This window comes from Phyllopteryx taeniolatus, chromosome 2 (genome assembly GCF_024500385.1).
Source record: "Phyllopteryx taeniolatus isolate TA_2022b chromosome 2, UOR_Ptae_1.2, whole genome shotgun sequence".
Classification (NCBI taxonomy): Eukaryota; Metazoa; Chordata; class Actinopteri; order Syngnathiformes; family Syngnathidae; genus Phyllopteryx; species Phyllopteryx taeniolatus.
Window position 1 is genome coordinate 35,272,945 of NC_084503.1, and position 27,160 is coordinate 35,300,104.

The following is a 27,160-nucleotide window of genomic DNA, read 5'->3' on the forward strand; positions in this document are numbered from 1 at the left end:
TAGAGTGGTGCATTAATAAAATCATAAAACCTTCAGCCAATGATTTACTTTGACTTGTGAGGTCGTGAACAATTCTTCAAAAAAGAGGCTTCAAGTTCTTTTGTGCCACTCCCAGTTGAAGTTTACTGTCCAACTAAACTTCAAACAAGGAGAATTGCATGTTTTGCATTTAAAACAACCACACAACTGTGCCCTCCGTTAGCTTAATATTAGCACGCGACACGAAACACCACAGACAAGCTAATAAGCAGCATCAATAGTCGCGTTTTTGTAACCCTTTAGCAACGGATATTTGAACACAAACGGTGCATCAACACATGGAAATTATAATAATACTGACATGCATATTTGCTTTATCCTTTGTGAAAAATGGCTAATATTACTTTATTATTTTACAGAGTTACAGTAGTTGTGAAAATCTTCTTTGTTTTCGTGACTGTATTATTTATACTGCTCCCAGTGGCCAAGTCACACACACCAGAAGGAGTCACGATGAATTAATCAAGATGCACAAACTGTTTCATTCTTTGCAGTCTATCAAATTTTGTTATATGTTTTATTCACTAAAAATCATATGTAGTGCTATTTTTTCTTAATAACATTACTTTTTTGTTTTTTTTTTGGGTGGGGGGGCTGGAACAGATTAATGGCATTTCATTCATTTCAACAAGCAAAGATTATTTGAGATGCGAGTGTTTTGAGTTAGGAGTGTGGTCATATAACAAATATAACTATCTCAAGGCCCCAGTGTGATTCAACATCAAGACATTTGTTATTGCTTTGGCGCAGGAGTGGTTGTTTAAATGCAGCTTTAAATTGTCTCAATATCAGCCTAAAATATGACATTTTATGACACCACATGACAAGGAGAAGCTAACCGTATAATCTTTAACTCAGATTGCCAGGTATCAACAAACATTATGTGGACTAAATGCGCATAATAGACTGGTACCCGTGTATATATATTTTGATCTTTTTAATACAATTGACATTGAAATAACTCCCTTCCTTGAGCCGTCACCTTACCGTGGTGGAGGGGTTTGTGTGTCCCAATGATCCGAGGAGCTAAGTTGTCTTGGGCTTTATGCCCCTGGCAGGGTCACCCATGGCAAACAGGTCCTGGGTGAGGGACCAGACAAAGCACGGCTCAAAGACCCCTTATGATGACGACAAACGATGGACTTGGTTTTCCCTTGCCCGGACACGGGTCACCGGGGCCCCCCTCTGGAGCCAGGCCTGGAGGTGGGGCTCGAAGGAGAGCGCCTGGTGGCCGGGACTGCACCCATGGGGCACAGCCCGAAAGGGTAACGTGGGTCCCCCTTCCCATGGGCTCTCCACCTGTGGGAGGGGCCATAGGGATCAGGTGCAGTGCGAGCTGGGCGGTGGCCGAAGGCGGGGACCTTGGCAGTTTGAATTTGTAAGATGGAGAACCTTTTTTATATCAAATTCACTTGAATGTTGTTTTTTTTGTCTTTGTTTTTTGGGAAAAGTAGGCATATTTAAAATGTGGAAAATAGCTCCCTGCATGTGCAAAATTTTGTGAATATTTAGACTTTTGAATCAGTCAAGAAATGTGGAAGGTAAAAAAAATAGTGTCATGAACAGAACAGAGGATAGGACCCAAAAATGCACGACTCCAAAACAAAGGGACAGTTTCCAAAAAGAGAGGTTTAATAGACTGGCATAGGTCGGTACACAGGCAGGCAATCCAAGAAAGGCAACAGTATCCAAAAACATGAGGCAAAGAGACAAGGTCAATAATCAGAACAGGGTCAAGTCTTACTGTGAGTCTGTGACATGGAAACAAAAATGCTGGAACGCGACGACAAGGTACAACGAACTGGCAACGAGAGGGAATGAGACACGAGGTTAAATACAATAGGTAAATAGGGTGAACGAGGCACAGGTGGTGAATGGACTCCACCCGGAATGGAGTATGTTTGGTCGAGAGCCAAACTCGCTGACCCACTTTGTAGTTCGGGGCCGGTGTCCTCCGACGGTCAGCAGCGGCTTTGTAGGACCGTCCCTGGCGCAGCAGCATCTGGCGGGTTCGCTCCCAGGTCCTCCTGCAGCGTCTCACCAAGGTTAATGCCGCTGGAACTGTGGACTCTGGGGCTATGGCAGGAAACAGAGATGGTTGGTAACCATGCACAACGTGAAAAGGCGATAGACCAGTGGATGCAGAGGGGAGGGAATTGGGGGAGAATTCGACCCAAAGCAATTTCTGAGACCAGGATCGCGGCTCCTGTGAAGAGAGACATCGGAGCCCAGTCTCCAGGTCCTGGTTCAGCCTCTCGGTTTGGCCGTTGGTTTCAGGATGAAACCCAGATGACAGACTGACGGTAGCACCTATGAGATTGCAAAACTCCTTCCAAAATTGCGAAATGAATTGGGGACCCCTATCAGACACCACATTCTTGGGGAAACCATGGAACTTGAAAACCTGATTAATCATCAGCTCGGCAGTGTCTTTAGCTGAGGGGAGTTTTGGAAGTGCAATGAAGTGTGCCATCTTAGAGAACCTGTCAACAACTGTAAGAATGGTGGTATTGCCTTTAGAGGCCGGTAATCCTGTCACAAAGTCTACGGAAATGTCTGACCAAGGACGTTTTGGTATTGGCAGGGGTCGCAACTCCCCAGAAGGACGTTGATGAGAGGGCTTGTTAGCAGCACATACCTGGCAAGCATTGACGTAATCGATAACATCCCTCCTCACATTAGGCCAACAAAAGCGCTGTTCGACCACTGACTGAGTCTTGGCAATGCCTGGGTGACATACAGTTCGGTTCGTGTGAACCCAATGGATGACTCTTCCCCTTAAGGTCGGAACCACATAAAGCCTGTTTTCAGGGCAATCTTCAGAGACTGCAATCTGTTTTTCCAGAGACCCTTTAACCGCAGTTTCAATGTCCCAAACAAAAGCTGAAATGAAACATGACTTGGGCAAAATAGTCTTAGGGTCAGACAAAGAATTCTCTTCGGAGAAAATACGCGACAAAGCATCTGGTTTACCATTTTTAGAACCAGGTCGGTAGGATAACGTGAAATTAAATCTAGTGAAGAACAGAGCCCATCTAGCATTTAATCTTTTAGCAGTTTTAATATACTCAAGGTTCTTGTGATCTGTCCATACTAAAAACGGAGTCTGTGCCCCCTCTCCATCAAAGCCACCTTGACTGCCAGCAGTTCACGGTCACCAATGTCATAATTTTTCTCAGCTCGGGTCAGTTTTTTGGAGAGAAAAGCACAAGGATGTAATTTATCCACCGAGAGATTTCTGGGAGAGCACTGCTCCATCAGACGCATCGACTTCTACCACAAACTGCTGTTTGAGATCTGGGAAAGTAAGGATGGGAGCGGAGGTAAAGCTCGACTTAAGTCTTTGAAAAGCTGCCTGACAAAGCGGGTTCCATACGAAAGGTCTGTGTGGCGAGGTAAGATCATGCAAAGGCAAGGCTATAGAACTGAAATTTCTGATGAATTTTCTGTAGAAGTTTGCGAACCCTAAGAACCGTTGTACATCTTTGCGTGACGTGGGAGTAGGCCAATTAATAACTGCATCGACTTTGCAAGGGTCCATTTTGACTTCAGCTTGAGCCAGGACGAAACCCAGAAAAGAAACGGACGCCTTGTGGAACTCACATTTCTCAGCCTTGACATATAGTTGATTCTGCAGTAACTGCTGCAAAACAGAGCGGACATGAATAATGTGAGTCTCCTCATCCGGGAAGAATATCAAAATGTCATCCAAATAAACAAAAATATAAACATTCAACATGTCACGCAGGACATCATTGAGAAGGTTTTGGAAAACAGCTGGAGCGTTAGTAAGCCCAAAAGGCATTACCAAATATTCATAATGTCCCGTTGGTGTGTTGAATGCTGTTTTCCATTCATCCCCCTCCCTTATCCTGACTAGATGATATGCATTTCTTAAGTCCAGTTTGGTGAAAATCTTGGCTCCCTTCAGGAACTCAAAGGCGGTGGAGATGAGAGGAAGAGGGTACCTGTTTTATACCGTGATCTCGTTGAGACCCCGGTAATCGATACAGGGTCGCAGGGTCTTGTCTTTCTTGTCCACAAAGAAAAATCCTGCTCCCGCAGGGGATGAAGATGGGCAAATGATTCCGGCTGCCAGTGATTCTTCCACGTACTCCTTCATGGCCTTGTGTTCCGGCCCTGAAAGAGAGAACAACCTCCCTCGTGGGGGTAATCGATAATCGGAACAGGGTCAAGTCTTACTGTGAGTATGTGACGTGGAAACAAGGAATGCTGGAACGCAACGACAAGGTACAACGAACTGGCAACGAGAGGGAATGAGACACGAGGTTAAATACAATAGGTAATTAGGGTGAACGAGGCACAGGTGGTGAAGATGCTCACAGGAGCAGGTGTGTGTGAAACAGGGGGGAAGACAAAACCCGGAACACACACACATGACAAATAGAGGATAGTTACGAAAACAACTTTTTGGGTGTAGGATAATGTGAATTGTCTTCGGCGTTCATCCATCCATCCATTTTCTGAACCACTTCTCCTCACTAGGGTCGCGGGCGTGCTGGAGCTTATTCCAGCTGTCATCGGGCAGGAGGCGGGGTGCACCCTGAACTGGTTGCCAGCCAATCGCAGGGCACATACAAACAAACAACCATTCGCACTCACATTCACACCTACGGGCAATTTAGAGTCTCCAATTAATGCATGTTTTTGGGATGTGGGAGGAAACCGGAGTGCCCGGAGAAAACCCACGCAGGCACGGGGAGAACATGCAACCTCCACACAGGCGGGACCAGGGATTGAACCCGGGTCCTCAGAACTGTGAGGCTGACGCTGTAACCAGTCAGTCACCGTGCCGCCTCTTCGGCGGTCATTTACGTTCAAAAGCTTATTATTGATCGTCTTATTATACACTGTATTAGTATGGTGATATCTGTATTTTATTTATGTAATTGTTTCTTCATTGGTTTCAATTTTTGAATATTATTATTTTGTAACTCGGCGTGACGTCATTTCCGCTGCGCGAAATGTATTTGGCGCGCTAAAGTGAACTGAAAGGAGATAGACGATGACGATGGACGTGAGCAGAAACTTGCTCCCGTCACTAAGATCTAGTTTTGTTGGGTTGTCGCGTCGTTAGTATAAGTGTACAAAGTGAACCGAAGCCAGCGGACGTTAGCGATGTTGGCTAACTTGGCATGGAAATAGTCGCTTGTGGTTTATTCAGCCTGCCCGTATTTGTTTTGTTGACGTTTGGCCAATATGAAAAGAACCAAACTGAAGCTTCCCAAGGTGAGTTCACGTTGCTGCTATCAACATCAATTCCAGCCTTGATCTGGTCTGATTCTATTCGTATTTTTGTAAAGAGAGGCGACGTGTTCTACCAAGACGGGTGTGCTAGCGCTATTGTTCTGACATGTTCTGTATTTAACCTGCCACACTGGTGGAAAACAAACATGTACATTCTAAAAAGTGCATTTTTGTTGCTTTCTCTCTCAGGCGACACCAGGAGCACAGAGAGACATCTCTACCTTCTTTACCTCTGGAAACAAGGTAGATATAAGCAACAACACAGTCATACGATCGGTGCTGTGGTAGGGGGCAGCAACAGGAGAAATGAGGATGCTAAGAAGAATCAAAGGAATGACACTGAAGCATAAGGAGAGAAGTGAACGCGTCGTCAGGACGGAGCTAGAGGTGAATGATAAAGGTGAAGGAGATCAGAATGATGTGGTATGGACATGTGAAAAGGATGGAGCGAGGTGACCCTGTTAGGGAGGCTATGAATCTGCAGTTAGAAGGAAAGAAAGAGACTGAAAGGAAGGCCAAAGAAGACATGGAAATAAAATGGACATCAGGATTTGCCCTCCTTAAGTAAAGGCAGTGGATGCTCAGAACAGGTGTTCCTGGAGGTTAAAGACGAGGGCAGCCGACGCTGCAGTTTAGTGGGATAAGGCGTCGGAAAAGATCAACGCAAATGCATGCTTGTTGTTGGTTAAGTTTGCTTCAACAATTTGATGTTTTTTTTTTTTTCCTCTTTCACTCATTCGACAAATACAACCCCAATTTCAGTGAAGTTGGGACGTTGTGTGAATACAATGATTTGCAAATTATGTTCGACCTATCTTTAATTGCATACACTGCAAAGACAAGATATTTAATGTTCAAACTGACAAGCTTTTTTGAAATAGCAGATAATCATTAACTTAGAATTGTATGGCTGCAACACGTTCCAAAAAAGCTGGGACAGGTGGCAAAAAAGACTGAGAAAGTTGAGGAATGCTCATCAAACACCTGTTTGGAACATCCCACAGGTGAACAGGCCCATTGGGAAAAGGTGGGTGCCATGATTGGGTATAAAAGGAGCTTCCCTGAATTGCTCAGTCATTCACAAGCAAAGATGGGGTGAGGTTCACCTCTTTGTGAACAAGTGTGTGAGAAAATAGTCCAACAGTTTAAAGACAATGTTCCTCAACTTACAATTTCAAGGAATTTAGGGATTTCATCATCTACGGTCCATGATATCATCGAAAGGTTAAGAGAATCTGGAGAAATCACTGCATGCAAGTGGCAAGGCCGAAAACCAACATTGAATGCCCGTGACCTTTGACTGCATCAAAAACCGACATCAATGTCTAAAGGATGTCACCACACGGGCTCAGGAACACTCCAGAAAACCAATGTCAGTAAATACAGTTTCGGGGCACATTAGTGTGCTCTGATCGCTCTTCAGGTGTGCTGTGGGAAATTATTCAATTTTACGTAATTGCTCAGTTATTTACAATAAATAATGTATTCTTGTTCATCTATTTATGCCAGAGGCATAGTGACAGAACAAATAAATGCTCTTCTATTAGATGGGAGGAACTACATACAGTAATGTATCTGCATTTTGTGACATTCTTTTGTGAGATTTTTCAACTCTAAAATATGTTCCTTGGCTCCATAAAGGTTGGAAATCACTGACTTAATAAAATCTCGTCATCGAATTTGACAAAGGTGGTAGTTGGTGTAACACATTTTAGAATCACTGCTCAAGCGCAAATATTTATTAATTTGTTTCTTTAACAATAATAAAATGCATTTGCTTGCTTTTAGGGTTTACCCCCTAAGTCACCAGTAAGCGGTGTGCGCTGCAAGACCGACCCGCACGTCCAAAATGGAGGTGTCTTGGCCACGGGATCGTACTCTCCCTTAAAGAGGAGCATCCTCGGGGTTATTGAGAACCTTCTTCCCTCCTCACCAGACCTCCTCATGGTTCCCGAGACCCCAAGTAGTCAGATGTTACTTTCATCCTCTAGAGGCCATGAAGAGCTGAGCCCTGGGACCAGGAGAGAAACATCTCCTGGACAGAAACCTGTCAACTCGTCCCCCTTCTTTCGAAGTCCTCGTTCCAAAGGGCTGAGTGTAATGTCAGACAGCGAACGGGGGCGATGTGGCTTGATGAAAAGGCCCTTTAGTCCTTCTGAAGAGCTCCATGAACCTAAGAGGCCAAGAACCACAAATGCACTGGAGGCCAGTCCCGAGAGAGAACGCAAACATGAAGGAGAGACTGTTTTTACCGCCATAATAGAGCAGAAGACGGCAGAAGGCAAAAGCGTAGCGTTCCACGTGCACACCCATGACGAGCAAGCTGCCCGACCTGCAGCGCAGGCATGTGTAGAGGAAGAAGACGTCGACTCAGTGGAGAAAGATGCTCAAAAAACAGCGTCAGAATCTTCAGACGGCGTCGAGCACGAAGTGAAATCATCCGATGAGAACGGAGGTACGTTCTGCTACTTAGGTAATTGTTATGATTAGTACAAACTGTGTTGTTTTAGGCCATATCAGACCAAGTTTTACAGGCAATAAAGAGATACTCTTTTTCTTTCAAATAAGGGAACACTGGGACCACGTCGCCATTTTCTGTGGAAGAGAGTTTGGATGGGCGTTGGTTCACAGAGCAGATGGAGCCGAGTGACTGTCTCGTGCCCAAGGAGAAACCCCAGTAAGGCTACGTGTACAGTTAACGCCATGTTCCGAGCAGCCCCGTTCGATGTTGAATTTTGGCCATTTTTTTTCTCTTACTTGCTAAGTTTTCTCACGTTCTGTGACGGTATCCGTGACGCGCCACTGGGGCCTACTGAGTCGCGGAGGCTCAAAGGCGCATTACGTTTCGGTCTGCGGTTTACCACGGACGCCAGTACAGTCCTTCGCGGCCAGTCACGTTCTGATGCAGTCTCTTATGGTTCTCGTTTGGGGCCCCGGCATTCGAATGAAGTTCCCCTGCATGTACACGTATATACAGTTGTTTTTTTTTATGGCTGGGGGAACCGACCCCCAAAATACCACTGTATATAAAATAACATCCTTTAATGAGAAATGTATAATAAATAAATAAAAGAGGTATAGATAGACTACTTTTGACTGACAGTCATCTTGTTTTTCTCTGCAGTAAGTTACCAGATCACGTGATCCTCCGTGGAGGTCCAAACAACCGCTACTGGGTTTTAAACGTGGAGGAGAGTCCGAATCAAAAAGTCCTGACTATCACACACTTCAAATTTCTCCAACCCACCGAGACGTGTCTGCTGAAAGATGGCTGGTCGGGCCTGTTCTGCCCCGCTCATGCATGAACCTTCACATCTACTTAATCTCGCCAACACGATGGGCAATATTCCACAATCTCGTCTTTTTTCTCAGGGAGATGACGCCTGTTGTTCGCGGCGACATGGTCCACCTGGAGGGCTGCGCTGACGCTGGATCCTGGGTGGTGGACCGAGAACATGGCCTGCTGGTTTTACTTCCCGACTATCTGGTTTCAGGCACCAGCATCTCCAGCTCCATCCGCTGTATGAGGCGGGCCGTGCTCGGGGAGATGTTTAAGGTCAAATCTTATTTGTCTTTTGAAGCAAAATTGATTGTCTTCAAATATCCTCCCACTAAAGCTAATTTTCAGATCCTAGGCTACCATATCAATATATGGTTGCCCTCAGCAGGGCAATGGAAATTTCAATACGATATAAAATGTTGTCTCAGCATTATTTTAATTACATAATTCGCACACGATTGGTCTGATTTTAGTGTCACATTTGATGAATGGCTACTTTTTGAGCTTATTGTAGTGAAGTGACATCAATTTCACATAAATCCTTATTTTTTTAGATTACTAAATCTTAAACCTTTTATGTCAAAAATGATCAAGCATGCTTTATAACTTTAATTTTACTTGCAACAAATAATCCCATATAAATATTATTCTAAAAGTTTAGAATCAGGGAAACAGAAGTTCCTGGGTTATATTTGAAATTAGAAAATGTGTATACAATTAAATATATATATATTTAAAATCTATAATTACAAATTCTATCCCAGCTTTCCTCCAGTCTATGGGTTGTTTTTCCAATAAATATATATTGTATAGGTTATATAATAATAGTGAGAATAATGTGGGCTGCATCTAGTAGTATGCGAAAGAATCACTGCCTTAGTACAGTTCAGTTGTATTTAACTTTTATTGCATTGACATTGAAGCTTTCAGAATGGTTTGTTTTTAGACATTTATTTGGGTACAATTTTTATTTAACCTTGTTGTGCAATACATTTTAATTGACTAATTAAAATCAAGTAATTTTTCCTCGTGTGTTTAAGCGCAGTGTTAATGTTCAAACTGTGCATAATGTCACAGAGGCTTACCATAATATTAAAAACACTTTTTAGGAATATAACCGTTGTCGTCATTTTTGACGCCTACTATGGATCTGTATTTTAATGTTGGTGATGGTGGGGATACTTGGAGAGCCATGTATGTTTGGAGGTGGTACTTGTAAAACGTTAGAGAACCACTGGCCCCGACCTTCTTTGGGAGGAGAAAAAGCCCCCATTTGATGGCTGGATGACAAATGGACATTGTTAAAAAGGAGAAAAGAATCATAGTTTTCTAGCTTTTGTGGGCCACATAAAATTGTGTGACGGGCCAAATTAGGTCGGTGGTGAGTGGGTTTGACTTTACAATATATTCCCTTTCCCTCTCCACTCTCAAGTGTCTGCTCCCTTTTCATTTGGGATGTAGAGTTTTGATGGTGGCTCCAAGCAGATGCTAAACGGCACCATCATCCACAAAGTGTTCCAGAGAGCAGCCACAGCTAAAGATTTCTCTTTGGCCACTTTGTCCAACATGGCTGAGGAGGCTCTGCACAGTCCCCAGCACCTGGGGGACATGTAAGTTGCGTTGTTGTTTTTTTTTTGTTTTTGTTTTTTTTAGTATGAAATGAGATGAAAGAGACAAGTCTCACTATGTTGTGTTTTTTGTGTGCATAGGTACAGTTTGGGTGTAACTCAGGATGAGATGAAGCAGGAGCTGCATGATTACCTGCCCTCATTGGAGCACTGGGCAAAGGAATACCTCATATTGCCAATGCCAAAAGCCATCAGGCTCAAAATGTGGGACTGCGCATTTACTGACCAAACAATACGCTCTGTGCACAAATATCTTAAATGGTCGATATAGCTTCTTGAATTACTCTCCTTTTTGGTTGTTATGCGACTTCAGCCCCAGCGGTGGTGGGGTGACGGGCAGGGCGCAGGACTCCTCCACCGCTACGATTACAGAGCTGGCCGACATCGAAGAGAACGTGTGGTCGCCGCGGTTCGGCCTCAAAGGGAAAATCGACTTGACGGCACGGGTTCGAATCCAAAGAACGCGAAATGTCAGCCAACGGTCCTCTGAAGTGATGACCATCCCCTTGGAGCTGAAAACTGGAAGGGAGTCCAACTCTATAGAACATCGCAGTCAGGTTTCGTATCGATAATATACATGGTTGTATTTGTGGTGTCATTGATCATCAATGATCATGTCGATTGTCGTATGCGTCAAGGTGATTCTGTACACCCTGATGACGTTGGAGAGATACGATCCTCCAGCCGGTTTCTTGCTTTACCTGAAGACCGGAAACCTTTATCCTGTTGTCCCCAGCCACGTGGACCGCAGAGGTACGTTACGTTCCAGCAAGCTGCCATTGTCTCATGCAATGTTTTTAACTTTTTTCTATCTGCATCTCAGATTCAGTACATGAACCGTGTCCAAAATTCTACCTTTTACAAAGGTATTGATGGTCAGTTTTGGGTGGAAACTGTCAGAGAGGTATTCATTTAACACTATTTTTATTGTTGTTCGGCGTTGGAGGAGGTGCAAATTTATACCGCATCATACTTAGAGCTGTTTCTAATTTGCATTTTTAGCTACATGTGAGGGGCAAAAAAATATAATTATTAGAAATGCTTCTCATATAGTTCTCTTTTTGTATTGGATCTCATTGGCTTTGTGTTGGTGTTCCTAATGAAGTGTCTACCCTGTTTACTTTTTCGACATTAGGAACGAGCACCAGGTGTTGCGACGGCCCTCTTAGAATCACTGTTTTTTATTATTACAAAAATTGGGTTGTAAATTGGACACACGGAACACATTCTTTTATGGTGAAGGACTCTTGTGTCGCCGCACAAAAGTCGAGAGGAGAGCGCGCGAGAGAATCATCTCTATGGATTTGGAAGCTCACATGTTCTTATACATCCTAGCTATGGCACACAACACAGTTAGTTTAGCGAGCAGTTCAAGGTGTCGGTGGTCTTGCTTAAGGACACCACGGCTGGTGTGGTCCATTGCCGCATCCTCTCTAGCTCTGTCCGCACTTGACTGAGCTGACATTTTCCACCCACATTCTCAAGCCGGACGATTACTTGAACTGGGATTCCCACGGGGGCAAGCAGCGATTACAACCACTTGGCCCCGATTATTACAAAATACCCGATACTGCTTAAATTCCATAAATACATAGGTGAACCTGGAAAGGGTGTTTTGGTTCATTATAGAATTGCTGAAGCTGAGGAACACCATGGTTCGTTACGTCCACAACTCGGTGCAGAAGGGCGTGGAGGGAAGTCGCCTAGCCAGACTTCCTGACATTGTAACAGACAAAAAGGTCTGCCACTATTGCCCTCAAAGGAGAAACTGTGCTCTGTATGAAAGGTACACATGTACATGCTTGTGAAATTCTAAAATAATTACGAGTTTTTCTCAGTCTACCTTGAACGATGTCATTGTCTTCCCCCGTCGGTTCACCAGGGTGTTGGAAGGCACGTCTGCAGACATCAGTGATGACTTCCTGCAGCAGGAAACGGGGCACCTGACCGCCACGCACCTGGACTATTTCGCCCACTGGCTGCTGCTCTGCAGTCTCGAGGCCGCTGGCATGGAGGCCAGGAATGGCCGAAAGCGTGTGTGGCTCCAGACGCCTGAGGAAAGGTAATAAGGTTCTTTTTGTCATGAAGTTCAGTTTCCAACATCAATGTTTGAAAAAGCCCAGATACCACAAATGAATTGTGACGCGTTACGGAGCACCACTAAATAGCTAGCAACGGATCAATTAGTAACTCCCAACCACAATGTCATTGTGAGACATTAGTGTGCCATGAGAGATCATCAGGTATACTGCGTGAAATTCTCCAATTTCACTTCATTGGTCCAAAATATAATTTATTTACCCCAAATAATCTATATTTGATCATCTGTCTATGCCGGCGACGTATAGTGACAGGCAGAAGAGTTAAATTCTTCTTCCACTTAAAAGCACAAGGTATAATTAATCTAACCGTTGCAGATTTACAATGACCTGGATGACTGAAAGTCTACACAGACCTACGTACAATTAATCTGTATCCTGCTGTTGCCATTAATGCAACAGAATACGATAATAGCTTTGTGTTCAACGCAACTCAAGACAAGTTTATTTATATACAGTAGCCCTTAATCACAAAAGAGTCTCAAAGGGCTTCACAGGCCCACAGTTGAAAAAGATTGACGACATCCCCTGATCTAAACCCCCCAACTCAACGAGCCTAGATTTCACAATGTGCCGTAAATTTGTGAGTCAACGGATCATCATTATTTGAGACTATTTGCTTTGTGAACATTTCTGGTGTGGTGTTGTGTTGTATTTTTCTAATGTTAAATATTGTGTGGGTCATCTTAACTCACTCACTGCCAGCCTTCCTAGTTAACATGGGTATTTGACTTTTAAAGCGATCATTGGGAGTGAATGTAAATGTTGGGAAAAGACTAATCTAGCTCAACAGAATTGATGATCACAGCACCTTTTTCGAGCAGTCACTCGTTGCTAGGCAGAATACATGGAGCAAAAATAATATGACTCAAAGCCAAATGAAACAATTGGCATTGCCATTCACTAGGCTATTTGAATGACAAAATGGGAGCTCAGAAAATTACTGTACTGTACAAAAAGCTCACAAAACAGAAAATGAGACATAGACCCTTTCCAAAAAAATTGAATTTCATGATTTTGTGGGTTTTATGAGCTGGAAGCCCAAATTATGTATTTTTGAATGGAATTATGGATATAAATAAACTTTTCCATGATATTCCCATTTTTTTGGAAAGGGTCTGTATTTAGTCATACGTTTTGGTCCAGAGTAATTGAGACAGGGAGTTTTCATGATTTTTGCTTTTCTACTTCTTCTTTTCCTTTCGGCTTGTCCCGTTAGGGGTCGCCACAGCGCGTCATCCTTTTCCATGAGAGCCTATCTCCTGCATCCTCCTCTCGAACACCAACTGCCATCATGTCTTCCCTCACGACATCCATCAACCTTCTCTTTGGTCTTCCTCTAGCTCTCTTGCCTGGCAGCTCCATCCTCATCATCCTTCTACCAATATACTCACTCTCTCTCCTCTGGACGTGTCCAAACCATTGAAGTCTGCTCTCTCTAACTTTGTCTCCAAAACATCGAACCTTGGCTGTCCCTCTGATGAGCTCATTTCTAATTTTATCCAACCTGGTCACTCCGAGAGCGAACCTCAACATCTTCATTTCCGCCACCTCCAGCTCTGCTTCCTGTTTTCTCTTCAGTGCCACTGTCTCTAATCCATACATCATGGCTGGCCTCACCACTGTTTTATAAACTTTGCCCTTCATCCTAGCAGAGACTCTTCTGTCACATAACACACCTGACACCTTCCTCCACCCGTTCCAACCTGCTTGGACCCGTTTCTTCACTTCCTGACCACACTCACCATTGCTCTGGACGGTTGACCCCAAGTATTTAAAGTCCTCTACCCTTGCCATCTCTTCTCCCTGTAGCCTCATTCTTCCCCCACCACCCCTCTCATTCATGCACATATATTCTGTTTTACTTCGGCTAATCTTCATTCCTCTTCTTTCCAGTGCATGCCTCCATCTTTCTAACTGTTCCTCCAGCTGCTCCCTGCTTTCACTGCAGATCACAATGTCATCTGCAAACATCATGGTCCACGGGGATTCCAGTCTAACCTCATCTGTCAGCCTATCCATCACCACTGCAAAAAGGAAGGGGCTCAGGGCTGATCCCTGATGCAGTCCCACGTCCACCTTAAATTCTTCTGTCACACCGACAGCACACCTCACCGCTGTTCTGCTGCCCTCGTACATGTCCTGTATTATTCTAACATACTTCTCTGCCACTCCAGACTTCCGCATGCAGTACCACAGTTCCTCTCTGGGTACTCTGTCATAGGCTTTCTCTAGATCTACAAAGACACAATGTAGCTCCTTCTGACCTTCTCTGTACTTTTCCATCAACATCCTCAAGGCAAATAATGCATCTGTGGTACTCTTTCTAGGCATGAAACCATACTGTTGCTCGCAAATACTCACTTCTGTCCTGAGTCTAGCCTCCACTACTCTTTCCCATAACTTCATTGTGTGGCTCATCAACTTTATTCCTCTATAGTTGCCACAGCTCTGCACATCACCTTTGTTCTTAAAAATGGGCACCAGTACACTTTTCCTCCATTCCTCAGGCATCTTCTCACGCACTAGAATTCTATTGAACAAGCTGGTCAAAAACTCCACAGCCACCTCTCCTAGATGCTTCCATACCTCCACAGGAATGTCATCAGGACCAACTGCCTTTCCATTTTTCATTCTCTTTAATGCCTTTCTAACTTCCCCCTTACTAATCATTGCCAGTTCCTGGTCCACCACACTTGCCTCTTCTACTCTCCCTTCTCTATCATCTTCCTCATTCATCAACTCCTCGAAGTATTCTTTCCATCTACCTAGCACACTGCTGGCACCAGTCAACATATTTCCATCTCTATCCTTAATCACCCTAACCTGCTGCACATCCTTCCCATCTCTATCCCTCTGTCTGGCCAGCCTGTATAGATCCTTTTCTCCTTCTTTAGTGTCCAACCTGCCATACATGTCATCATATGCCTCTTGTTTTGCCTTTGCCACCTCTACCTTTGCCCTGTGTCGCATCTCAATGTATTCCTTTCGCCTCTCCTCTGTCCTCTCAGTGTCCCACTTCTTCTTAGCTAACCTTTTTCCTTGTATGATTTCCTGTACTGTGAGGTTCCACCACCAAGTCTCCTTCTCTCCTTTCCTGCCAGAAGATACACCAAGTACTCTCCTGCCTGCTTCTCTGATCACCTTGGCTGCAGTGGTCCAGTCTTCTGGAAGCTCTTCCCGTCCACCGAGAGCCTGTATCACCTCTTCCCGAAAAGCTGCACAACACTCGTCCTGTCTCAGCTTCCACCACATGGTTCTCTTCTCTGCCTTTGTCTTCCTAATTTTCCTCCCCACCACCAGAGTCATCTTACACACCACCATCCTATGCTGTCTAGCCACACTCTCCCCTACCACTACCTTACAGTTGGTAACCTCCTTCAGATTACATCGTCTGCACAAGATGTAATCCACCTGTGTGCTTCTACCGCCGCTCTTGTAGGTCACCCTATGTTCGTGCCTCTTCTGGAAAAAAGTGTTCACTACAGCCATTTGCATCCTTGTTGCAAAGTCTACCACCATCTGTCCCTCCAAGTTCCTTTCCTGGATACCGTACTTACCCATCACTTCTTCATCACCCTTATTACCTTCACCAACATGTCCATTACAATCTGCACCAATTACGACTCTCTCTCTGTCTGGGATGCTCAGAACTACATCATCTAGCTCCTTCCAGAATTTCTCTTTCACCTCTAGGTCACATCCTACCTGTGGGGCATAGCCACTAATCACATTACACATAACACCCTCAATTTCAAATTTCAGCCTCATCACTCGATCTGATACTCTTTTCACCTCCAAGACATTCTTAGCCAACTCTTCTTTTAATATAACCCCGACTCCATTTCTCTTCCCATCTACACCATGGTAAAATAATTTAAACCCTGCCCCTAAACTTCTAGCCTTACTGCCTTTCCACCTGGTCTCCTGGACACACAATATATCAACCTTTCTCCTAATCATCATGTCAACCAACTCCCGAGATTTTCCTGTCATAGTCCCAACATTCAAAGTCCCCACATTCAGTTCTAGGCTCTGTGTTTTCCTCTTCTCTTTCTGCCGAAGAACCCGCTTTCCACCTCTTCTTCTTCTTCTTCTTCTTTGACTTCGACTTCGACCCACAGTAGCTGAATTTCCAACAGCGCCCTGCAGGTTGACGGCGCCGGTGGCGGACGTTGTTAACCCGGGCCACGACCGATCCGGTATGGAATTCTTTGGCTGAACGCTCATATTTGTTTGGCAAGGTTTTAAGCCGGATGCCCTTCCTGACGCAACCCTCTGCATTTATCCGGGCTTGGGACCGGCCTACAGTTTGCACTGACTTGTGCCCCCCATAGGGCTGCATTTTTGCTTTTCTACTTCACCACACTGAAACGTACATGTAAGAGTTGACTTTCAGCTTCCATTGCATAAGTTGCATACAATAAAATCTGATTCTGATCATTTAGGATTGGGAGGGACTCGAAAATATTTGGACAATCGTCATGAAAGATGCAATGGAATTTTTATGCAGTTTAGCTACGGTATCACTTCTCTCTAAAAAGTTATTGGCAAGAAGGGATTACTGCGCCATCTGCTGGATGGCCATGAATTGAAAGTGGTGTTTTGGATTCAACTAAAAAGAACTTTCATCTAGGGAGAAGAAAGGAAGTTGCATCGGGAACCTGCAGCTGATCGGCCCTGCGAGCGTCCAGTCGGAGGGCGTTTTCCTTCATCGCTTCCAGCGGGCTAACGAGGCGCACGATTCAAGCGGCTGCGGCCTGGCCAGCGGGGATCGCGTTGTCCTTAGCGACCAGGGAGGTCGTTTTGTTGCCCTGGCAACAGGCTACCTGTGTGATGTCAGCAGGACATCCGTCAGTTGTACCTTGGACAGGTAAGGATGATTCCTCTTATCCATCCGTCTGTTTGTCTACCTTGTATTTATCTTTCAGTACATGTTGTTCCTGCACGGGCTCCAGTCAAATAACAGTCGATTATCTGTCACAGGGACGTGTCTAAGCTCAGCGGGGAAGTGTTTCGATTGGATGCAGATGAAGGCGTGATGGGCCTCAGCACTCACTTGACCAATCTCTCCAGACTGATGGAAAGCAGTCAAGATAGGTAGATTTTTGTATTTTGCCATTCATACATGTTGTCCTTCTGACTTGTCTCCTGAAAATCTATCGCATTGTGTTCAATTTGTGCAGTGATCGTCTGAGAGAGTTGGTTGTGGGTCTTCGTCCTCCGGAGTTTATTGTCAATCTCAGTTCAGTTCTGCCCAAAGAGGCCAAAGACACAGTGGCAAATATCCTCAAAGGTTTTTCTTTCTCGTTGCATAACATTTCAGCCTTAATATTTCAGTGCTGCATTTTAGTATTTATTATTTGGTACGTACTTATTAACCATTGGCGAATAGCCGTCGGACAAAAGGTTTGCTTTGCAAGGAGAGGTAACGTGAAGTAAATCACTTAATGCGTGGTCTGTGGACAACCGGTGGTCTCCAAGAAACACCAAGTGGTACTTGAGTAATTATAGTAATGTGTTTGCAGGTCTCAATAAACCCCAGAAGCAGGCCATGAAGAAAGTGTTGTTGTCTAAAGACTATACATTGATTGTCGGCATGCCCGGGACAGGCAAAACCACCACCATCTGCACCCTGGTAGCCCGATGAACACAGCTGACGATAATGATGCTCTCATTCACCTGACTCATGTCACAATCTCTTTACTTCTCTTCCTTGCAGGTTCGCATCTTACACGCGTGTGGCTTCAGCGTGTTGCTGACAAGCTACACGCACTCCGCTGTCGACAATATCCTGTTGAAGCTTAAGCGCTTCAAAGTCAGCTTCCTGCGTCTTGGCCAAGAGCAAAAGGTTGGCTGTACTGTAGCTGTCTTGTCCAAAAAGTCAAATTTATTGACCGAATTATTAGTCAGAATGATAAAAATGTTGTTGCTTTCTACAGGTCCATCCAGACATCCTTCCATACACGGAGGAAACTGTCAGGAAGAATGGAGTTCATACTCTGTCAGAACTGGAGCAGCTTTATAGCAAAGAGGTTAACCACTTTCATATCCTCTCACCAGTATCCCCCCCCCCCCCCGTGATACTAATCTAATCAGCAGCTAAAAACGATGGTCATTTCTTTTCTTTTTTTCTACATCCTCTAAAAAATTGGTGTTGAAGTGGGTTTTTTTCTTCAAGGGCTACATCAAGGAAATGCACAGAAGTGTCAAAGGACTTTTGTTCTGTGAGAGATTAATGAAAATGTTTTACTTTGCTTTTTCCCAATTCTAAAGGATGCTGAGAAGTTAAGTTTGGCATATTATGACCAGCTATAGATTTGATACAGTTGATGTACCTGTATTAAGAAAACATCAATGATAATATAGATGCTGAAATAATTTTAAAATGTAACAAATAAAGCTTTTTTTTATTTTAATAAACGAACACGATACCTATTCAACAAATGAACTTAAATACTTACTAAATATTTCTCACTAATCACATCTGGGCACATACACGTATCAAAGGGTTCCTGGGGGCCTGGTATGGGATCGGGAGGGTGTGGGTGTCAGATCGGGTTTCAGCACGTAGGGCCTGGCATGGTGGGGTGGTTGGCTGAGGGGGTAGCATTGGGTCCCTGTAGCCTGTATGGGACGTGTCCCATCTACCGGCTGCTCTCGGCTGGACCCCTGGGCCTGATCCCGCCCCTCGATTGATTGGGTGGGGTCCTCAGCCGCCGCGGTGCGGCCACAGCAATTACAGGACACTTCTGTCAGTCTTTGTGCATGTAAAACGGTATCAATTCACTTGCATGTATCTGCAGGCGCACACCCCTTACTGTAACAAATAACTCATGAATATGCAAATCACTCGTGTATGCCCTCACTTATACTCTCGTCGTCTACACTTTTATAATTAATGCCACCACACTTCAGTTGTACAGCCGGATTCACGGCCCTGGTCCTGCATGCTGCTTCTCCTGTCCTTGTCCTGTTCTATCTTGTCCTGTCCTTCCCTCACAGGGTGTAGCACTACAGCCCCATGCAACACTCATATTTAACGTTTCATTGTTATCGATAATGTAATGATTTACTTCTCTCATCCTGTTTACAATTAGTGCTTTGTCTTTGTTTTCATCTAGAAACTTAGTTCTGTTCGACTGATCAAATCTGATTCTCAATAAACCTCAATTATAATACCACAGCGGAAGCTGTTTCAGCATGAAAGGGATACAGATTTTCCATTCTGCTTGACCTAACAGCCAAACAGGACCAAAAGAAGAAAGAACTTAAATACTTTTACATACTTGGTACTGGTATTCTTAAAACATACATTGTCAACCAACATGTTTCTTATTATGGTATGTTTATGCAGTCATAATCTATCATCCATTTTCTTATACAGCTTGTCTTCATTAGGGTCCTGGGTTAGCTGGAGTTTAAGCCAGTTGACGCTGGGCAAGAGACACTGGGTACATCCTGGAGTTGGTCACCAGCCAAACACTGCACATGGACACAAACAAGCATTCACATTCACACCTTAGGACAATGTGGAGTATACATTATTATATATTATACCTAATATGCATGTTTTTGGAATGTGGGAGCAAGCCAGAGTACCCGCAGAAAACGTGCACGGGAAGAACAAACTCCACACACTACTGATTCTACTGTATTATCATTACATATGTTTTCTTATTGATAGCTTTGCAGTTCAAACTGGTCACCTGTTAAAGGTGTTTCTCTTTTTCCCCTTCTAGCTGGTTGTGGGAACAACTTGCATGGGCATCAAGCATCCTATTTTCACACGGCGGCGCTTCGACTTCTGCATTGTGGATGAAGCGTCACAGATCAGCCAACCCATCTGCCTGGGCCCGCTGTTCTACGCCAACAGATTTGTCCTGGTTGGGGACCACCAACAGCTGTCCCCAATAGTGCATGATAAGGAAGCAAGGTACCATTTCTGGATGAAGAACAACCTTAATTGTGCACTTTGTTTGTCATGATTTATTGTTAATAAGCTAGAATATACCAAAGCTCATTTATTTCAGTAGTGCAAGTCAAAAAGTGAAACTCATAGATATTCACAAAAGAGACAGGAGTAAATACTTTTCAGTATCCTATGGGCAACTTCTTGAAATCATAAATACCAGTTATTAATATATTTGAGTTTTTCAACAGGTCACTAGGGATGAATGAGAGTCTGTTTAAGCGACTGCAGTGCCATTCTGAAGCTGTGGTCCACCTCAACGTCCAGTACCGCATGAACAGGTACGCCTTACTGCTTGCTTGGAGGACTCATTAAAAGTCAGTGGTGCTTAGACCAAATGTGACAACTGAAATTAAATAGGACTCTGTCCAAAGACTTGAGTTGTGCATAAGAAGACTTCTAGTCTTACTAGCTACAGTATGTTTCCAGGCAGATCATGTCCCTGAGCAACTGTCTGATGTATGACGGCCGTTTGGTGTGCGGCTCGGAGAGGACGGCGTCGGCTCTCCTCTCTCTCCCCTCGCTGACGTCCGTCCAGTCGGAGCTCGATTCTGACGCGCATCCCCGCCACGATCTGGCATGGATACAGGCTGTGTTGATACCTAGCAAACCTGTTTGCTTCCTGGATTGCTCAATGGTATGTAGGAAATAGCTGAAAGTTAAACCTGAGCTCTGTTTCCTAACTCAACACATTTTCTAGTTAACAGGGTCCTTACAATTGAGTGAAATTCTTAATCATCCTTCTATAATTGTATTTTCAAGGTCAATTTCAATTTTGATGAAGTTATGAAATGTTCTCCTCATAGTCAATGTTTTTCAACAGACACTTTCATTTTAGCTGACCTTATGGGAACCTAATCGTTTTGTGTGTCACAGGGTCACACCCCCCCAGTTGGCCATTATGGCTGTGTAATCATACAAATGTATAATTGCATCATTATATTATTACCTATACACAAGAAATTGATTTGATTTGGGTTAGTTTTGAAATCAGAAGTGACTAGTTGCGCCGAACAACCAAGCGGCCATCACGAGTGTTCAAAGATGGCGTCTCTCCTTGAAGGTGCCAGCTTTGGAGTCAGTGGAACAGGGAGGCATAAGCAATCGCACCGAGGCGGCCATCATCCACCTTCTTCTGTCATTGTTGATAAAGGTATGCCTGCAGGAACGTGACATTAAGGCTCAGTTAATGCCTCTCGATACCAAACCTGGGTTACCCTTCTGTCTTTCAGGCCGGCTGTAAGGCCAGCGATGTAGGCGTCATCGCCCCTTACAAGCAACAACTGAGGAGTGTCTCGGCTCTGCTGCAGTCGTCTGCTTTTCGCGGCGTGGAGGTGAACACGGTGGACAAATACCAAGGACGGGACAAGAGTCTCATTGTCCTCTCTTTTGTCAGGAGTACCACAGAAGATGAAAATGTAAGTTATTTTTATTTATTTATTTATTAATTATTATTTTTTTGGGGGGGGGGGTTTGGACATGTAAATAGGCAGCAAGCTGACCCATTTCCTGCTTCCCAGCTAGGAGAGCTGTTGAAGGACTGGCGCCGCCTGAATGTCGCCATCACCAGGGCTAAACACAAACTGCTCATGGTGGGCTCCGCGTCCACGCTCAGACGATACACTCCCGTGGAGAAACTACTCAATCATCTGGAGCAGGAGAACATGATATCCTTCGTCATCTCTCTGAGAATGTCTCATTTGGTTTTGACTTGGTTGTTTGCCTCATCTGCCAGCGTGCGTGTGCGCTTGTAAGCGGAACACTCCTCATAGTCTTATTATTAAAGATGTTCATCATGGTTTTCGTAATAGTGCTTAAGATGGGTCTTCAAGAATCTATGACCCAAGGCTTTATGTGATGTGCCTCCCCCCCCCCCCAATGCATGAACATTTATCATGCACAGACTCTATTTTATATGGGCATAAACATAATACTAATGAGAAACACCAGACTTTTTTTTTTTTTTTTAAATATAACCCTTTCCCTTATTTTGGCTTTATAACAGTACTTGAGATCACGTTTTGCCCATGTGTACAATATATAAATTTGTTTATGAGATGAAACTATAAATATACTTTTATTAAGGGTTTGTTATTTCCAAAATCAAATTAATTCATTTGTCGGTGTGCAATTATTTAATTGATAGTGGATCAAGAACTTTTTTTAACTTCAGCTTTGGGGTGAAATTTTAGGATGAATCTAAAATGCACTAAAACCTTTACATGTGACCTTAATTTGAACTCCTCTAAACTGTTGAAAGCACGTGTCCTAATCTTTTTGCACAACTTGCTGTTTTGTAACGAGAAGCTGAAGGGCAAAATGCACAACTTCTCCAACCGTGCATTTAAAATTCATTTAACGCCTTTTAAAAGGTGTCTATTCTTACTGCTCCCCTTACCCTCCTTAATTATCCTCACATTATCCAGCTCCCTCCGTCAGCCGACAGAGCCTTACCCATGATGCTCCTGTGATCACAAGGACGTCCGCAGCGAATGAACGCCGTTTGAAGACTGTGCAGCAACCCTGTTATATTTGTGCTCACGATTAATCGGTTTTTAGTCAACTTATTTAACTGAGTAATTGATTTTTTTTTATCTTTAACTTAACTGTGTTATGTAATTGACCTCTGTTAATCTAACATAATTTCATATTTTCATACATTTGAGTGACAGTCATTTCTAAACTTAAGGACACAAAATAAAATGTCACACTGCTATGTTTTGCACAATATATTGTAATTTAAACTGCTCCAAATGAACAGCCTCCTATTTTGATCAAAGAACATTTTTGAGTCACAGAAGTGATTCGATTAGATAATAATAGCAACCGAATGCTAAACAGGAAGGACAATAGGAACTGACACGCTTTTGGTTAAACTTTGGTTTAATTACCGGTAGTCTAAGAGCTAATGTGATGATGATACACTAAACTGACTTTGAATCTCTGGGCCAAATGGGACTCTACTCATTTAACTTTTGTTTTTTACCTTTTGCCCAGTTTTGTTTTATTGGATGTTTCTCTGTGATTGTATTTTTTCTGTAGTGTCTTTTTTTTTTTTTTTTTTTCCCTTTGGTCTGTGGCCTTTGTGAATAATAAAACGTGATGAATATATAACCTCTCACTGTGAGTGGTGTTTTAAATACATGTGGATTGTACAGTATTAGAGTGCGGTACAGAGTAAAAGTGTTGTTCTCTGCAGGTGTCTACAGTGCGATTGTTCCCTGGAGCACGGTGACGCTCTTTCCTGCTATGTTGATTCTTCCATCTTCTCTCACCTCGAGCTGTAGCTCTCCACCTCGCCTGGAACACTGGAGTGCTGCACACGCACCAGGATGGAGAAAGAAGAAATATCAACACAAGTGAGGTGATTGTGACTTTGTTATGCAAGCAAGATTTGATGACTGAATATGTGAAATTAAAGACCAAGCAGTTTCTTCTTTCCCAGTTCCTTCGACCAGTAGCTACCCAGGACGGTGTGCGCAGAACCTGCATAACAAAGTGTGCAAAAAGTGTCATTTTACAGAACATTAAACGTCTTTGTGATTGATTATTTTCTGATTACTTGCACAACTTTTTCGCAGCAGTCATGACAACTGCACATTCTAGTAGTAAGAATCCTAACCAGTGACAGGATCCTCCGGGATTCCATTCCAAGGGGCAAAATATCTGGAATAGAAGTCATATGGTGGCTGGCAGTCTGGAGATCCTGAAGTCAAGCATACATGCGTAGAAGTATTTCCTCTAGACAATAGAGTATTCCTCAATAGAAACGGATTCATTAAAAATCTAAACAATATTGGCAAACAGATCTTATATGGACTTGAATGAGTTTGATTTATGCAAAAGTTTGAAATCCACTCACAGGCTACTTCATTAGGGACACTTGCACAATCTCATAGTATTTCCCAACTTTTAATGAACCAGGGCACATATTTTACATTAGAAAACTCTAACGGCACACTGCCAAACAACGTCACAAAAATTATATAACCATACAGAACTAGTAATGATCTTGTCTCAATTAGTGCTTGTAGAACAGAAGAGAATAGTTTTCCCCGTTCAATCAAAATACACTAGAATAGCTCTCACTAATAGTTTACACCGCTTCCAAGCTACAAACACAGTCACAAACATATTGCTAAATATCTTTGTCAAAGTGTCAACCAAAAGTGAACATTGTCTTTGTAAAAGAAAGAAATCTTGATACAGCTCTTAAATTGGATCTCTTTGTTGGGGTACCTTGTGTTGTGACAAAGATTTCCCCATGATGCTGCATAATCATAACTAAATGAAGTCATGATGTCATTTACATATTGTCAGTGAGCAGCCCTGGTCAGCTTTAGTGAGGTTTAGTAAAAAAAAAAAAACCTTTCATGGTGACTATGAGGCCTTTGACTTGCCCGCTCTTGTCGCTGCTTAGTAGGGCTTCAGGGTTGACTTGAAGACTGGTGAGCGTTGACCTGGAGACACACACTTAATGGTTGGTGGAGCTCTGTGCTTTATATGCGCCTCACCATATAAACGCTGTCATTTGAATTCAGTGATAACAGTAGGTAGAGATGTTTGGCCACTCGGTTGAGAAATTTAGGATGGTCATTGTTTAATATTATTGCCTCCAAATTGTATTGACGTATGTCAGTGACTTTGTGTTTGCGAGAGTGTGTGTGAATTGGAACCTGTCACGTGTGTCAGCCAGTCGGAGCAGAAGTTTTTTAGTGTTGGAGCTAAAATAAACATCTTGGACTGGATGATCACCGACTGCGGCCTGGAGGACACACTTCACATGATCACATTTAAAAAAAATATATAAAAAAAAAACACTGCAAGATGCGTTTGGTTCACTCACCTTGATCAGGTCTTTAAAATGATCTGGAGCCTAAAGTACAGAAAAGAAACTTTCAAGTTTTATATTATATTAGAATTGGATCTTTTCATTGTTTTTATGAAAAAAATAGTTTACGTAACTATCAACAGAATGCTTAGCTATCAATTGATGGATTACTATCACCATCCCTCATCTGCATTACATTGTATTTTATCATGGAATGACAGTGACAGATTTAGTAATATGGCAGTATTGTCCACTTCTCAGACAGCAGTGGTGAGCGCATCTGCCTCACAGTAAAGAGGTTTTTCCCTCGAATCTTGGCTCAGGCCTGCCTGTGTGGAGTTTGAATATTGTTGCTTTTGTCAAATTAGACCATTAGAAGAGATTGAGCATGTTTTCTAACATTGCACCTGCTTGGTGGGTGTGTTGAGGGGGAAATCCATCACCAAATCTTCTCCCTGCTGTACAACAGACAGATCTCCACTCCTGGTCTCAAACACCACAGCAGAATTCAAGTTCTCTGAAAGGTAACCCCAGAATATAATATTGGTGTTATTAGATGATTTTTATGACCACCAAAGGCCATTGCCCTTGATAAATAATTCAGATGTGTGTTGTTAATGTGGGTGCTGGATAGCTGCCCACTGCTCTAGCGTCTCACCACCGCTGTGTGCTGGATGTGGAATATTGGGCTCGAGTTGACAATGTATTTTAAAAATAAATGAAAGTATCTTACTCTTGTGTTTGAAGAGCACAGCAGCAGAGGCCAGAGTAGCATGACCACACAGATTGACCTCTGTGGTCGGCGTGAACCAACGGAGCCTGAACCTCGAACCTGTCCAAAATTAAATAAATCAATCATTGAATATAGAAAAGGAATCATACTGACAATAATGAGAAGAATAAGATTATTATGATTTTTTTAAAGTAGGTCTTTCAATGAGTGCTGCTTTTTACGTACTGATTAATTCCTTTTTTTCTATAGCATTTGCTGCGGAAAGTACAATATACAGATTGCATGATTGTACTACATTTTATGTTTACTGTAAATCCTTGACATTGTTTCAGCCTCATTAAATCTTGAGTCATGATTCAATTTGTTGTTTTTTAATTCCTTTTTTTGTGATATGCTCATCTGTTTCTGCAAAATCATTCATTTAGTTTTATTTTTTATTTTGTGTGTGTGTGCGTGTGTGTGTGTGTGTGTGTGTGTGTGTGTGTAATCAAATCATTTTTGCATCTGACCCTTTGTGAAATCCTCAGAAGGCTTGATTGTGGAGATGAAGACAGTTTCTGATAAGTTTATCTCTGCTGCTATCTTCTGATACAATTCATCACACAGCTCCTGACAGAAACAATATTTGAGAAAACCACAATTGTGACACAAAACCCAAATTAATCTTGGCATTAGTACATTTCAACTGCTTCCACATTCTACGAATGAAACTTTCTTATTTTTTTTAAATCTTTTCTACCAACCGTTGACTTCTGATTCAGTTTTGCTTTAAATTTTTATGATCCTATGTAAATGCCTAATGATTCTTTTATATATATATTGCCACTCACATGTTTTAAAAGACAAACAGCTGCTGGGTTCCCCTTGAATGGTAAGTTGGTAAAGGCATCCACCATAAAAATAGGAATCTCCATTGGCAATGTAAAAAAACGATCCAAGAGAGCTTTTATGTTTCATTTGGACTTTGACCCAGGCTGTTTGGTCTCAATCGTCAGGCCTGCCACACGAACAAAGTGCATCCTGGCTATTTAATAATTTTCTCATGTCCCATCCTAACAACAATAACGTTGTTATTGTTGTTAGGATGGGACATCAAGCATAACCACCAAGCATATATATTGTATGGCAATTTTTTCAAACTATTGAGTTGTGTCACAAAAATAGTATGTACATATTATAATGCAGTGTACGTACAGGAATGATGTTGATCACATCTCGGTTTACTCACCAATGGAATTAATGTGAAACATTGAATTACAATTTGAATATTTATTGTCATTGCACAGTTGTACAATGAAATTGGGGGTTTG

General features: G+C 43.0%; 2 protein-coding genes and 1 long non-coding RNA gene across 9 annotated transcripts; 1 reads left to right on the forward strand and 2 right to left on the reverse strand.

Annotated features, from left to right (window-relative positions):
* Positions 1–1,650: 1,650 nt before the first annotated feature.
* LOC133474341 (uncharacterized) lies at positions 1,651–4,601 on the reverse strand. The gene is made up of 2 exons (XR_009787465.1): positions 4,008–4,601; positions 1,651–2,115 (listed from the first exon to the last, which is right to left on the reverse strand). It is a non-coding gene; the product is annotated as an uncharacterized LOC133474341 (long non-coding RNA).
* Positions 4,602–4,979: 378 nt separating this feature from the next.
* dna2 (DNA replication helicase/nuclease 2) lies at positions 4,980–22,168 on the forward strand. Its single transcript, XM_061765941.1, has 24 exons — positions 4,980–5,289; positions 5,497–5,550; positions 7,096–7,762; positions 7,876–7,984; positions 8,432–8,581; positions 8,680–8,863; positions 10,049–10,197; positions 10,297–10,419; positions 10,529–10,772; positions 10,854–10,968; positions 11,845–12,001; positions 12,098–12,277; positions 16,951–17,187; positions 17,301–17,414; positions 17,501–17,610; positions 17,843–17,952; positions 18,037–18,165; positions 18,257–18,349; positions 20,057–20,250; positions 20,478–20,567; positions 20,716–20,923; positions 21,350–21,439; positions 21,519–21,704; positions 21,807–22,168. Exons 1-24 carry the CDS (start codon positions 5,260–5,262, stop codon positions 22,038–22,040), a joined length of 3,957 nt encoding a protein of 1,318 aa, XP_061621925.1. The 5' UTR covers positions 4,980–5,259; the 3' UTR covers positions 22,041–22,168.
* LOC133474340 (phenazine biosynthesis-like domain-containing protein 1) lies at positions 21,341–26,814 on the reverse strand. 7 transcript variants are annotated; one of them, XM_061765946.1, is made up of 11 exons: positions 26,681–26,814; positions 26,360–26,459; positions 25,851–25,949; positions 25,525–25,634; positions 25,133–25,162; positions 24,963–25,063; positions 24,655–24,746; positions 23,909–23,992; positions 23,710–23,772; positions 23,562–23,602; positions 21,341–21,445 (listed from the first exon to the last, which is right to left on the reverse strand). In XM_061765946.1, the coding sequence occupies exons 1-11, from the start codon at positions 26,762–26,764 to the stop codon at positions 21,425–21,427; spliced, it is 825 nt and encodes a 274-aa protein (XP_061621930.1). In that variant the 5' UTR covers positions 26,765–26,814; the 3' UTR covers positions 21,341–21,424. The 7 variants fall into 7 exon arrangements, 6 of the variants coding, with proteins under 6 accessions (XP_061621930.1, XP_061621932.1, XP_061621929.1 ...); XM_061765948.1 differs by lacking the exon at positions 21,341–21,445 and adding an exon at positions 21,831–21,935 and having other exon boundaries at positions 23,909–23,952; XM_061765945.1 differs by lacking the exon at positions 21,341–21,445 and adding an exon at positions 21,831–21,935 and having other exon boundaries at positions 23,849–23,952.
* Between the last annotated feature and the right edge of the window lie 346 nt (positions 26,815–27,160).